Source organism: Notamacropus eugenii, chromosome 1 (assembly GCF_028372415.1).
Source record: "Notamacropus eugenii isolate mMacEug1 chromosome 1, mMacEug1.pri_v2, whole genome shotgun sequence".
Lineage (NCBI taxonomy): Eukaryota > Metazoa > Chordata > Mammalia > Diprotodontia > Macropodidae > Notamacropus > Notamacropus eugenii.
The window spans coordinates 402,375,842-402,388,089 of record NC_092872.1 but is presented as its reverse complement, the minus strand read 5'-3'; the positions used below and the strand labels follow the sequence as shown (position 1 = coordinate 402,388,089).

Here is a 12,248-nt window from a genome sequence, read left to right as displayed (position 1 = left end):
AATAGTAAAGAAGGAGAGGTCAGAGGCATGGTTAGAACAGAGCTGCCAACAGCAAGGAAAGTGACCATCAACATCTGAATACAGGTTTCTGACTGGTAACTGTCCTTGCTGAGGAGTCAGGGACAAGTTCTTACCCCGTTTCATGAGCCTGCTAAGCTGCCTGGGCTTGACCTTCGTATATGCTGTGTGTAGGACTGTGTTGAGGGGCATTTGCTTACTCCTAGCGAGAGAGGTGATAGAGAATTTAAGTTTAGGTGCCAGAACTGTGCCCAGGAACTTCCATGTTTGGGACTGGTCAACAACTGGCTAGGTCTGCAAGGAGTTGCAAGGGCACAGTATGCACAGTTATTGTTCTAATAGAGTTTCATTTATTCCTTTTGTTTAATGGGTATGAATAAAGAGACTATGCAGTCAAGCTTTTACATATTGCCTTGTCTGTTATTCTTATATTTGTGTTATTAGGGTTGATTGAAATACAGCACAAAGGTAGGACTTTGGAGTTTTCCTAGGAGTGGGAGCCAACCCAAGAATTTAATTGCATAAATCTACATAGACCACAACCCTAGACCAAAGAGATGAACATTGCTGCCCACAAGAAGGGGTGGTCTGAGTTAGCAGCAGGGAAGAACCATAGTGATTTTAAATGTTTTGTCAAGCACATAAGAGTGTGGGGAAGCATGGCACTGCCCAATTTCTAGTTCTTAATGTTGGACAGTGAGGCTCTGATCACCAGCACCTCCTAGTGAATTAAACTATGAATATTGAAAGAAGTCATGAAAAAGGAAAGGAATTTTAGGAAGCAATATTCAAGCTGAGGCAGGGAAGTTTGTGGAAGTGTGACAGAGAAGAAAGTTAAGTAGGGTGGAGCAGCCTCCATCTGCGTTGCCTTGGTGATTGATTGTGGTGAATATGTGGGCTAAGCCTCAGAGTACATTTTAAACATCTTCATCTGGGAGATCTCCCTCCCCATCACTTACTGTTTCCCTTGGTCATTGCCCAGACCAGGCTCCTGATCACAATAGTCTGGAACCTGCCAGACTTCTTTGCCTAGGGTGATTGCCTTGGCTTGCTATATCTAGGGAAGGCTTTGATAAACAATTAGGGCTGCCATGTCTCTTTTTCCTTCCAATCTTTGAGGCAACAAAGGTAGAAGCACTCTTCTTTTTCTCCAGTTATGTCTAGCTGCATCAGAGCTTCAATCCTGCTATACACACTTGCAGACTCAACATCTTATGAATGAAGATGTATTTGAGGATACATAAATTTATTATGAGCATATAGCCTATGGAAATGAAGATAAGCTATTTAGACAGTGGGAATGTAAGAATTCTCAGCAGGGCAAAGGAAGATTAAGAGCATTTTACTCCACAGTTGTTCCTATCTACAGTGGTAGCTGAATCCTCCATAAGCATGATGATAGGAGACAATAAAATATGTGCAAAGAACACAGAGTCACAAAATCTGTGAATGAAAAGTGACTTGAGAACTCATCAAGCTATACCTGAACAGGAGTCCTCTTCATAGCCTCGCTATCCTTGTAATGAAGGCAGCAGATACAAGGCTCCAACCATAACATTTCCCCAGATAAAATTTGCATTTTAACAAGGGTTCTTGGGGTTTTACTCAAAGGAGTGAGTAAGTATGGGGAGTCTTTTTAGCATGGTCAAAGGGGAAAATGGTTGAAGGTGGGGGTGGGATTAGCAAAGAGCTAGGGGAAGGGAGGAGCAAAACCCTAGGTTCGTTTAGATCTGGTTGATCTCACTTCCTTCCTGGAAACCTGTACCCTCATCCCTGCTGATGGTAGTAGGACAGAAGGAAGAGAGGCCACTAACTTCAGCCTGACATTTAGTAAAAAAAAGTCATGGAGGGACAGTTAGGTGGTGCAGTGGATAAAGCGTGATCCTGGGAGTCAGGAGGACTTGAGTTCAAATCCAGCCTCAGACCCTTACTATATATGTGACCCTGGGCAAGTCACTTAATTCTGATTGCTACCCCAAAAAATGTCATGGAGAATGGTCAGGGGATTAGCTGTAAATTCTGCCAATTGTTTCCCACCTAGAGAACAGGTTTTTGCCTTTTGATGTATGCCCAGCTCTTAGCATAAGGCCTGGCACATAATAAGCCCTTAAATAATGCTTGTGGGTGTTTCATATATGGAGGAAAGGGTAAAGCATCAGAGGTAGGCTGTGGCAGTTGGGTGGGGAGAGGGAAGGGGCACGGCAGGGGCACGGCAGGAGGTTCACAGAGGACTAATTCCTAAGCATTAAAAATCAGCGAAAGTGTCTCAAGTCAAGTTCCAATCGCTGCTTCAGAAAGTGCTAGCTGTCACTGCTCCGGCCAGTCCCGGCCTTTGCAACCACTGGCTGCTTTAGCTCCTGTGGCAGTGAAGTGGGGATCAGCTCATAAACAGACGCCTGACAGTAACGTCTGTGCCTCTGGCATGCCAAGACATCAAGAAGAAAAGTCAAACCTCCAACCAACTCTCCAGATGTTCCCCCTCCAGCTGTTATAATGGTGTGCTTGACAGCCAAAATGAAAGGTTATATTGCCTGAGGATGGAACATGTGCTTTAAAACCAAGAAATTGAGTTTCTGCAACTTTAGGTTGGATGCAGATGCTGACTTTTTCTTATAGATACACTCTATATACCATAGAAGTCTAGGCAAGCAATTTAGTTTTTCCAGAAGAACCAAGCAAGCTCAGGGATATCAAAAGGATGACTTGTTGTCCTCCAGTGCCATACTAGTGACCTTCAGAGCTAAACTAGGCCCAAATAGGTCCCAGATATACACTAGAGGCAGAGTGCAGACCTCTGTGAAGGGAGGAGCTCCATATAGTAGGTATACCAGTTAAAAATGATATTAGGAAGCACATAGTAAAAGGATATCCATGAGTCTCAGTACATGTTATAATAATAATAATACCTAGCATTTATAGAGCATCGAATTGTGTTAGGTACTATGCTAAGTGCTTTGTAAGATTTATCTTATTTGATTCTCACCACAACCCTGCAAGGTAGGTACAGTTATTATCCCCATTTTACAGTTGAGGAAACTGAGGCAAATAGAATTTAAGTGACTTGTCCAGGGTCATAGAGCTAGTGAATATCTGAGACTGAATTTAAATTTGGATTTTCCTGACCCCGGGTCCAATACTCTATCCACAGCATCCCCTAGCAGTAAGTATGTTCAGTTGTTTTTTCCAATTGTGTCTTACTTTTTGGGACCTCATTGGGATTTTCTTGGCAGAGATACTGGAGTGGTTTGCCATTTCCTTCTCCAGTTCATTTTACAGATGAGGAAACTGAGGCAAACAGGATTAAATAATTTGCCCAAGGTCATATAGCTAGTAAGTATTTGAGGTCAGATTTGAATTTAGGAAGATGAGTCTTCTAGACTTCAGGTCCAGCCTCTGTGCATTATGGTGCCACCTAGCCGCCCACTTAGCAGTATGGTATGTTACAAATACAATGTCGAGGGGGAGGGGAAAGCTGTCTAGATTGGTTTTATGGTATTGGGTTCCCAACCGGATAAAAAAACCAAAAGAAAACATGATTGTGTTGTCAAGTTAAAGTATAATGTACAATCACCTTGTCTCACTAACATCCCTGATTTGCTTTGGCTGGGAAAATAACATGGCTGAAACTGTACAGGAGTAATTGAGTTAACTGTGTTCTTAGAAAGCCCTAAATTCTACCTCTGGGGAATGAAGGTGGAAACACCTAATATGAAAATGAGTTCCAGATGACCTCCCCACCCCCACCCCGGCAAAATCCCCAGGCTCTTCTTTTGTGAGTAATTTCTCTGAACAAGTTGGAAAGTTATCCCTGGAGAGGGGTAAAGACATCCAGAGTAAGTTCTGAATTGTGGTCCCTTTCAGAAACATGTGGTAGTAGAGCACTGAATCACACACAAAAGCTAACTGAGGGAAAGGAAGGTATACATCTATCTATATCGATATATATATATATATATATATATACACATATGTATATCTATCTGTCTATGTATATACTTAAGCAAATTGGAAAGGATATTAGTGATCACCTAATCTAACTACTCCTTTGGGAAGTTAATGCCTGAAGAGCCAGGAGTGACTTGTTCTCAATCACAAAGCTTGGTCAGTGGCAAAGCAGGAGGGGCCTAGAATCTTTGTCTTATGACTCTTTATTGAATAATTCTTCACAATAGTTTTTCATGTTAGGCTTGTTTATTATGGAAAATTTCCATATGTGCTTCAGCTTTCCAACCATAGGGTAATAGTTCAATGGAATCTATTCCTTTCCTCAATCCACCAGTAGCTAGCTAATACGAACCTAGATAACTCATTCTTTATCTTTGGCCGGGTATTTTCTGGTAATTCAAATAAGTGTTTCTGGGAACATTTCACATCATTCTGTCATTCTCAGGGAAAAAAAATCCACTTCTTTTTACACATGTAGTGAACTTGTGGTGAGCTGTTTCTCTGTGTAGCTCGTTAACATAGGAATCGTTCTAGATGTCTAAAACACTTTGACCATCAAAAATGTATTTCCAGAAGATTGCATTGCAATGAATTGCCCTTTACCTGGAAAAAAAATGTGGCTGAATAAGATTTTTATTCCCTCAGCCCCTTAATTAAGTCTTGCAGCTCAACTGCCCTAGTTTTTCTAATTCTAAATACCCTGTTTCCCTGGATTTATGGCTATATATCATCTCAGTGGATGGGAGGCTCGAATTAGAAATTAATGGAAGTGAGTGGGGAGGGAGGGGCATCATATTGGAAGTCAAAGAAAAAAAGATTAAAAAAAGGCATCAGTCTTAAAACAAGAAGTTAGCTGAAAACATATATTCTCTAAAAGTTACTGTTCATCATAGACTCATTCAGTGGGCATGACAGCCAATAAATAACCAGAAGAGATATAATACACCTATATCAGGGAGAGTGAAATAGAACTCTGCTACCCCTGCCCCCCTGCTCCCCTGCTCCCTGCCTCCTTGTAGGAGAATGGTAGTATTCTAATCTCACACATAGCCAGTCTCACCTCCCTCCAATTCCCATCCATATTTAACAAGCATTAAAAAGATAGGGATCTATACATCTGCGTGCTGGAAAGGAAGTACCTGACTGTCCCCCATACCCAGGGCACTTAAAACACACACACACACACACACACACACACACACACACACAACACACACACACACACACACACACACACACACACACACACACACACACACACACACACACACACACACTCCTAGCAAGCAACATCTGAAACCACATTCACAAAGAATGAAAACTTATCAGTCTGCTTACCATCCGACAAGTCAATTAGGCCAAGGTAGTGTAAAAGTTTCAGAGAGGAGCATATCACCACCACAATCCCTAATGTCTGAAGTCCCTCGGAGTCCCCTTTACTCCACATGCTCACAGATACCCGCTGGCACGAGAACAAAATAACCAGCAGACATCTAAAGCTCCAGAACAGTCAGATCAAAAGCTCCCTGCCCACCAGTCCAATAACTGAATGGCTCATTTTCCCTCCCTGCCTCTCTTTCCTCATACTCCCTCTCTTCCTATTTCCCTCCCTCCCTTCCTCCCTCCCTCCCTTCCTTCCTCTCTTTTCACTCTGCCAGCTCCCTCTCCCCTTCCTTCCAGCATGCAGTCTCAGCATTTAGTGGTAATCTTTGGTTTGTTTTTTTCCCCTTTTCTTTCCTTTCTCTCCTCAGGGCAGTTCCAGGGCAGTTTGGTTTTTGTTTTTCAACAAGCCTCAGAAATAACTGCCAAACCCCGAGATATTTCAAACCATTTCTAATCTGGGACTCAGAGCAATTTTCTCATTCTTGGTCATTTTCAGAGAAATCATATTTGTTGTCAGAACACAAAGATTTCCTGCTCTTGGTCTTTGGGGAGCTGGGAGGATAAAACCCATTGAAAAAGAACATGACACGCTTGTTTGTTCCACCTCTCTTTGTGACACATTTACTGAGCAGATTTTCCAGGTGGAAGTGTCCCTCTATCTTTATGATTCAGTGCATTCCTGGAAACCATATCCTAAGGCAGATTACTCCAAAAGTGGACTGAGCAGCGGCTGTGGTGTTTGTCTGCTGGAATAGTTCAGCATTAATATTATTTCCGTTATTGGAAATGGCTGAGTGAGCAGGAGGTCATGAAGTGAATTTTAGGTGCCTGTTAGTGTTTAACGAAGGAGGTTGAAGGATTGTCTGAGTTTTCAAAACTGGAAGCCAGAAGAGTGGATTTGAGCTCTGGGGTCTGTTGGAAAATGGTACATTTTTATATGATGAGGGTGTAGGCCTTTCCTTGGGGGCTTGGAGGAGGCATGGTCCCAGTTGTGGGAAAAGGCAAGATGGATTCTCCTTGCACAGTGATCTAGCCCTGGGTAAAATTGTGAAGTGAAAAAGTCGGTCATCTTCCTCCTTTTTCATATTCTTTGTTCTATTTTAGGACCCAGGTCTCTTGTGGAGGATACTCAACTAGGTATCAGGAGACTTGGGTTCCAGTCATACCTCTGTTACCTACTAGAAATGCAACACTGGGCGTTACCTCTCTTGGCCTCAGTTTCCTCAACTGTTAAAGGAATGGTTTAGAGTAAGTGATTTCTCAGGTCCCTTAGAAATCTGATTATGATTTTAGGTCCCTCCTATCAATCTGCTAATTGATTTCATGCCAAGGTGCTATTGATAATATCTTTCTCTTTGGATATATTTTTAGTTTAAAAGAACATGCTTATAGAGTCCAGTGCTTAGCCAAAAGCAATGAATCCCTAATGGTAGAAATTCAGCCCCTAACATATCTTAATGGAAGAATAATTTGAGCCAAGTGGTTTTTCTGATGACCCTCAAATCACACCAACTGTCTATTGTGCCTACATATCTAATCAATTTGAATCATCTCAGAGAAGCAACAAGCCATAGTGGATAGAGGACTACACAGAATTAAAAAAGATATGAGTTCATGGGATGATCAGATTTTAGATTTATTTGGTCCAACCCCCTCATTTTACAGGTACAGAAACTGAGGCCAAGAGACGTATAATGCTTTTTCCGAGGTTATTAAGTCACAGAGTTCAGATTTGAACCCAGAGTTCTCTGACTCCAAGACCATATCGAGTTCTGTCTCTTGAACTAACTAGTTTTGTGATCTTGGGAAAATCACTTAACCTTTCTGAAGTTCCAGATTCCTCATCTCAGGGAGTTGTAGTGTAGATCAATTGGGAATAAATGTGCAATATGGAAAGTCAGAACTCACACACAAGAACAAGGGCATCCTGGACTAGGAGGTTAGCATGGAGTCTCCACTTCAACTCAGGGTTCTACATGCTCTCCCTAAACTGAAGCACCTGCTGGAATCCTTGTCCTAGAGATATAATATTTCCATTTTTCCTTAAAAGAGACATTCCAGATTTCTGAAATTAGCCTAGGAAAAGGAAGCATTGGGCTTGGAGTCAGGAAGACTCATCTTTGTGAGTTCAAATCTGGCCTCAGACCCTTAATAGCTGTATGACCCCCGGCAAGACAATTAATCCTGTTTGCTTCAGTTTCCTCACCCTGTAAAATGAGTTGGAGAAGAAAATGGCAAACCACTCCAAGTATCTCTGCTAAGAAAACCCTAAACGGGGTCACGAAGACTCAGGCATGACTGAAACAACTAAAATTTCAAGGTTAATGCCTATTCTGATGAGCAACATGTGTGGAAGAACAAATAATATTTCAAGATGGTTCAATTTACAAAAATAAAACAAAAAAGGAAAACAAGAGCCTCTATTTGGGACAATGATTGGGTTTCCAGTTTTGTACAGGAGACTATGGTAGGTATTCATACAAATAGAACTTTCTGGCTATTCTTAAAAAGCAATGTGATAATATATTACTTAGGGTAATAATAAAAAATGAACATCTGTCAAAATAACAAGCTTGGTGCCAAGAACGTTGTAGTGTCTTTGTTTACTCTGTTTACTCATTAAAATGAGCTAAGTGGAGCAGTGGAGAGAGTGTTGAGCTAGGAGTTACAGAGACCTTGCTTCAGTCCTTGCCTCAGATATTTACTAAATGTGTAAATAGCTCAATAAATAGCTTAACCTCATCTCTAATGAAGGATAATAATAGTACACCCACCTTTTTGCAAGGTTCAAATGAGATAATATATATAATGCACTTTACAAGCCTTAAAGCTCTATATTAATGTTAGCTGTTACTATAATGATCAATTCAGTAATCACTAAAAATTCTACTCTTCCTCACAGATCTCCTACATCTTTCTTGTAAATGACACATTGTGCCACTGTCTGAATTTGGCCAGTATTGCCTTTCTAGACATTGGCAGTATCCTCACTACGCTTTTCCCAGGCTGCACAGATGGTTTACAGTTTGACAGTTAGGCAGCTGAATAATGACAATCTTTACCAAACCACAGGATACAGAGATCACCTTGCATTCATGGACACTGGGGGAATGGAGGTGGGTGGGTGGGGACTAGACAATGAATGGAAGTTATGCTTGACTTATCCAGACTGAAAGAATATTAATTCTTTCCTTGTCAGACACAAAAACAGCCAGATGGAATCTCTAGACATTGGAGGACAGAGCAGCATCACCCAAAAGTGTGGGGCATTCCTTGCAAGTTTGCACGGTGAATTTAGTTTGTTTCTATCCAAAGCCTTCACTTTTATGGTTAAACAAAACCAGATAAAGTACTGTGTCTACCTTTGATTAGGGGAATGCTGACAACTCATGGACCACTGGCTGTCCTGTGCATGACATAGGACATTTGAGTAATAAGAGCTAGCATTTACATAGTTTTTTAAGTTTTACATGCATAATTCACACATTTTCTTATGAAGGTATTGGTTTTGCTTCTCTCAGATTAAATTGTCCTTCACTTCTGTATATTTACATTCCCAATCTGTTGTTCTCTCTTTTGTTTTTCAAGTGAGACTTGCCATGGCAGATACCAGTTTTACTATTCCATCCATTTTATTTTATTTTGCAGGTCATAAATTCTGCTCTGATTTCTCTTTTGAACCATTCATTAACAGCATATTGTGATTTCATGCTCTCCTGCCATTCCACAGGGTCCTCTGGCTTATCAAATGTTTGATCATTTTCTTCTGTTTTGCAGTATTTATTCATGGATTCTTGAACTTGTTTACTAGATCTGGAGGAAATAATTCCTTCTGTTGTTACTGTTTTCCCTGTTGATTTAACTGCTTATGGTCAAGGTCTTGAGTTTTCATCTTCCTGTTTTCTCTGGATATTTCAGTCTTATTCCCCTATTCTCCTCTGACTCTGCCCCCTCTGATGATGGTTTCCTTTGGAGGCTGGGTTTTAAAAGATCTCTCAGCCTTCTCCCATGCTAGGCAACTCATGATTCTTCAGCCTAGGACTCTGCCCTGGGTGACTTTTGGGTGGTCAGAATTGACCCCACTTGTACATTGTGCTCTTTCCCTCAGGCTTAGTGGAATGCTGCATAGTCTACCACACATGGTGTGCTGTCCTGGTGGCTTGTCTCACTCTCTCTGTTTCTTAGTTTTCTGGCCCTTCGCTAGAAGTTCAGAGGGCTACTGCATTGCTTATATGAGGCTGTCTACCCAGGAATGGCAGTTCAGAGCTTTGCAACACTGGTGCTATGGGGTTGTGGTTCCCATCAGACATTTGTTCCTGAAGGGCTGTAGCCATGTTAGACATTTGTCTCCACCAGGGGAAACTTCTGCATCCTGCAGCTAGGGTCTCTGTAGTACTGGAAGAAAGGAGAGGGGTCTAGGGTGTGGTGGTGGGCTTTGTTGTAAGCCTGTGTTGGATCCTTGGGTATGCTAGTGTAGCCTCTCTTCAGGTAGCTTGGGACGTAGAAGAGGGCTGTTGAATAGGCTTAGAGTCAGTGAGCATCAGTTTGTGCATTTGGGTTTTTTAAAACCTTTTCTTGAATTCTGGATGTCCTACACCATGGAGATAACTGAGGTTGCTTTATTTTTGGCTCATAGTTTCAGTTTTGGAGAGATTTAAGAGGTCATGGGAATGAAAGGAAATGTGTACTCCTCTGTCTTGTTGCTTGGCAAAGCACCTTACACATATTTTCTCATTTATCTTCTTAACAACCCCAAGATAAGGTGCTATTATTACCCCCCCCCCCCCATTTTGCAGATGTAGAAACTGAGACTTGGCAAGGCTAAATGTTTTGCCCAGAGTCACAAAGCTACTAAGTTTCTGAGGTTGGATTTCAACTCAGATCTTCCTGACTTCCAGTCTGGTTCTCTATCCACTATCTCACCCTAGTAACCCAGAAGTCAGAAAGTTAGAATATCTGCATTCTCATCTTTGTTCTATCACTTACTGCCTCTATATAATACAGAGATTTCTCTCTGGAGACTGGCTATCACCAAATATTGTACTACCCAACAAATGCTCCAGTACAAGTATGTTAGCAAAGAGAGTCCAGCTTTGTCCAGGTTAAGGTGACAGGTCTTAACTTAGAGGTCCCTAAGGATGAGATATCAGAACCCAGCTCCTTCCTAATACAGCTCTACCTCTCCTCTGCTTCCTAAGGAGTTTGTGTTCTCTTATTAGCCTGTCCAACTCTCTCCCCCACCTGCTCAAGGCTGGACTTTCTGAAGTTCTCCTGGCTCCTCAAAACAGAAGCAAGTTATTATAAAAACTTCTTTGGTATTTAAAGCTCTATACAGCCTGGACCCTTCCTACCTTTCCAGTCTTTTTATACATATTGCTACCCTCCAAGAACTCTATTTTTAGTCAACAAACATTTATTAAGCACCTACTACGTGCTAGGGACTATGCTAAGTGCCAACTATTGTATAGCCATACTGACCTATTTACTGTTTCATACACATGATGCTTGATGGCCTATTTCTGTGTTTTTGTCCTGGCTGTCCTCCATAATGCTCTCTGTCCTCAGTTCTACCTCTTGGTACCTTCCACAGACAGTGTTTCTAAATTTCTCTTAATTCTAGTGTCCTTCCCTCTTTTAATTCTTTCCTATTTATCCTATATATGTGTAGTTTTCCTTTATGTATTTCTTTGCTTTTCTCCCCATTAGACTGTGAGCTGCTTGAGGGTATCACTTTTTGTATCACTAGCACTTAGCACAGTGCCTGGAACACAGTAGGTACTTAAGAAAGGCATAGTGACTGACTATCTTGGAATCTCTGGATTTCTTCAAGACTGTGCTTGAGCATCACTTTCTCTGTGAAGTCTCTCTTAGTTCCCCCCCCAGCTGCTCTTCTCTTTCCCTCCAAAGTTATCTTGAATTTGCATTTTCTATATCTATATCTATATCTGCATTTGTGTACACATCTATCTATCCATTCATGTTGTCTCTACCAATAGAATATAAGCTTCTTGAAGGCAAGGACTATTGACTTTTGTCTTTGAATATCCAGTGACTAGCACAGTACCTGACACATAGTGGGCACTTAATAATTGCTTAGAAATCAATTAATTGATCTAATTCTCTACCTCCTCTAACCAGTATAATACTCCTGAATCACTGAACAGTAAGCTTGACTTTTTCCCCAGGTCCTAGAGAATTTTCTCAACTAACTCACTCTTCTCTTATTCTCTGTCCTCTGTCCTGCACTCCCATGCTTGGGGTCCTCCATCTGGAGGTTCAGCTGGAACCTGGCACAGTCTTTAGGCCCAGAGGTGTTACTCACCACCAATTAACATCCTCAGGCATGGGGCAGCTTTGCAAATGCATTTAGAATTTCTGGCCCATGCTCACAATTACCCAGAGGCAAGTGCTCTACATTTACAAGTGAGTTTTCCAAGTAATTCTGTGCATTGACTGTTGTAACATTCATTTATATGTGGTAGGAAATAAATCTCCCAGATGATTCTGTCAAGGTTGATATGTGTGTGTATGTGTATATGTACATGTATGTGTATGTGTCTGTATTTTAAAATATACTCAATGATTTCATCTTGAGTCTCTTTCTTTAAAAGCTGTGGTAGAAATGAGGGGAGAACTCTGCGGGGTTCTGTGAGGAAGCAAATCATTTAGCTGCAGGTTGCTTATAGTTCCCAGAGAAAATAATTTCTATTCCCATCACTATATAAAACTAGAGAATTTATTTCATCTTAGCTTCTATCTTGATCCCTTTATGTAGCATTTCCTGGACTTACAAGGATTATATTTGATAATTATGATAATAATAATAATAGTAGAAACTTGTGTTTCGGAAGTACTTTTAACTTTTCGAAACATTTTAATCTATCTTATTTCACTTTATACAC

The 12,248-nt window shown here is 41.1% G+C and overlaps 1 protein-coding gene across 3 annotated transcripts in view; it reads right to left on the bottom strand.

The window, feature by feature from the left end:
- Positions 1–12,248, bottom strand: part of KCNIP1 (potassium voltage-gated channel interacting protein 1) — a 587,701-nt gene that overhangs the window by 59,519 nt on the left and 515,934 nt on the right. The window contains exon 1 of one of the 3 annotated variants that reach the window (XM_072630945.1): positions 5,302–5,494. The exons of the other annotated variants lie outside the window; for them this stretch is intronic. Coding sequence (XP_072487046.1) covers positions 5,302–5,410 — 109 coding nt within the window. The 5' untranslated portion in view covers positions 5,411–5,494. Of the gene's footprint in view, positions 1–5,301; positions 5,495–12,248 lie in introns of those variants that run through there. 3 annotated transcript variants of the gene reach the window in all.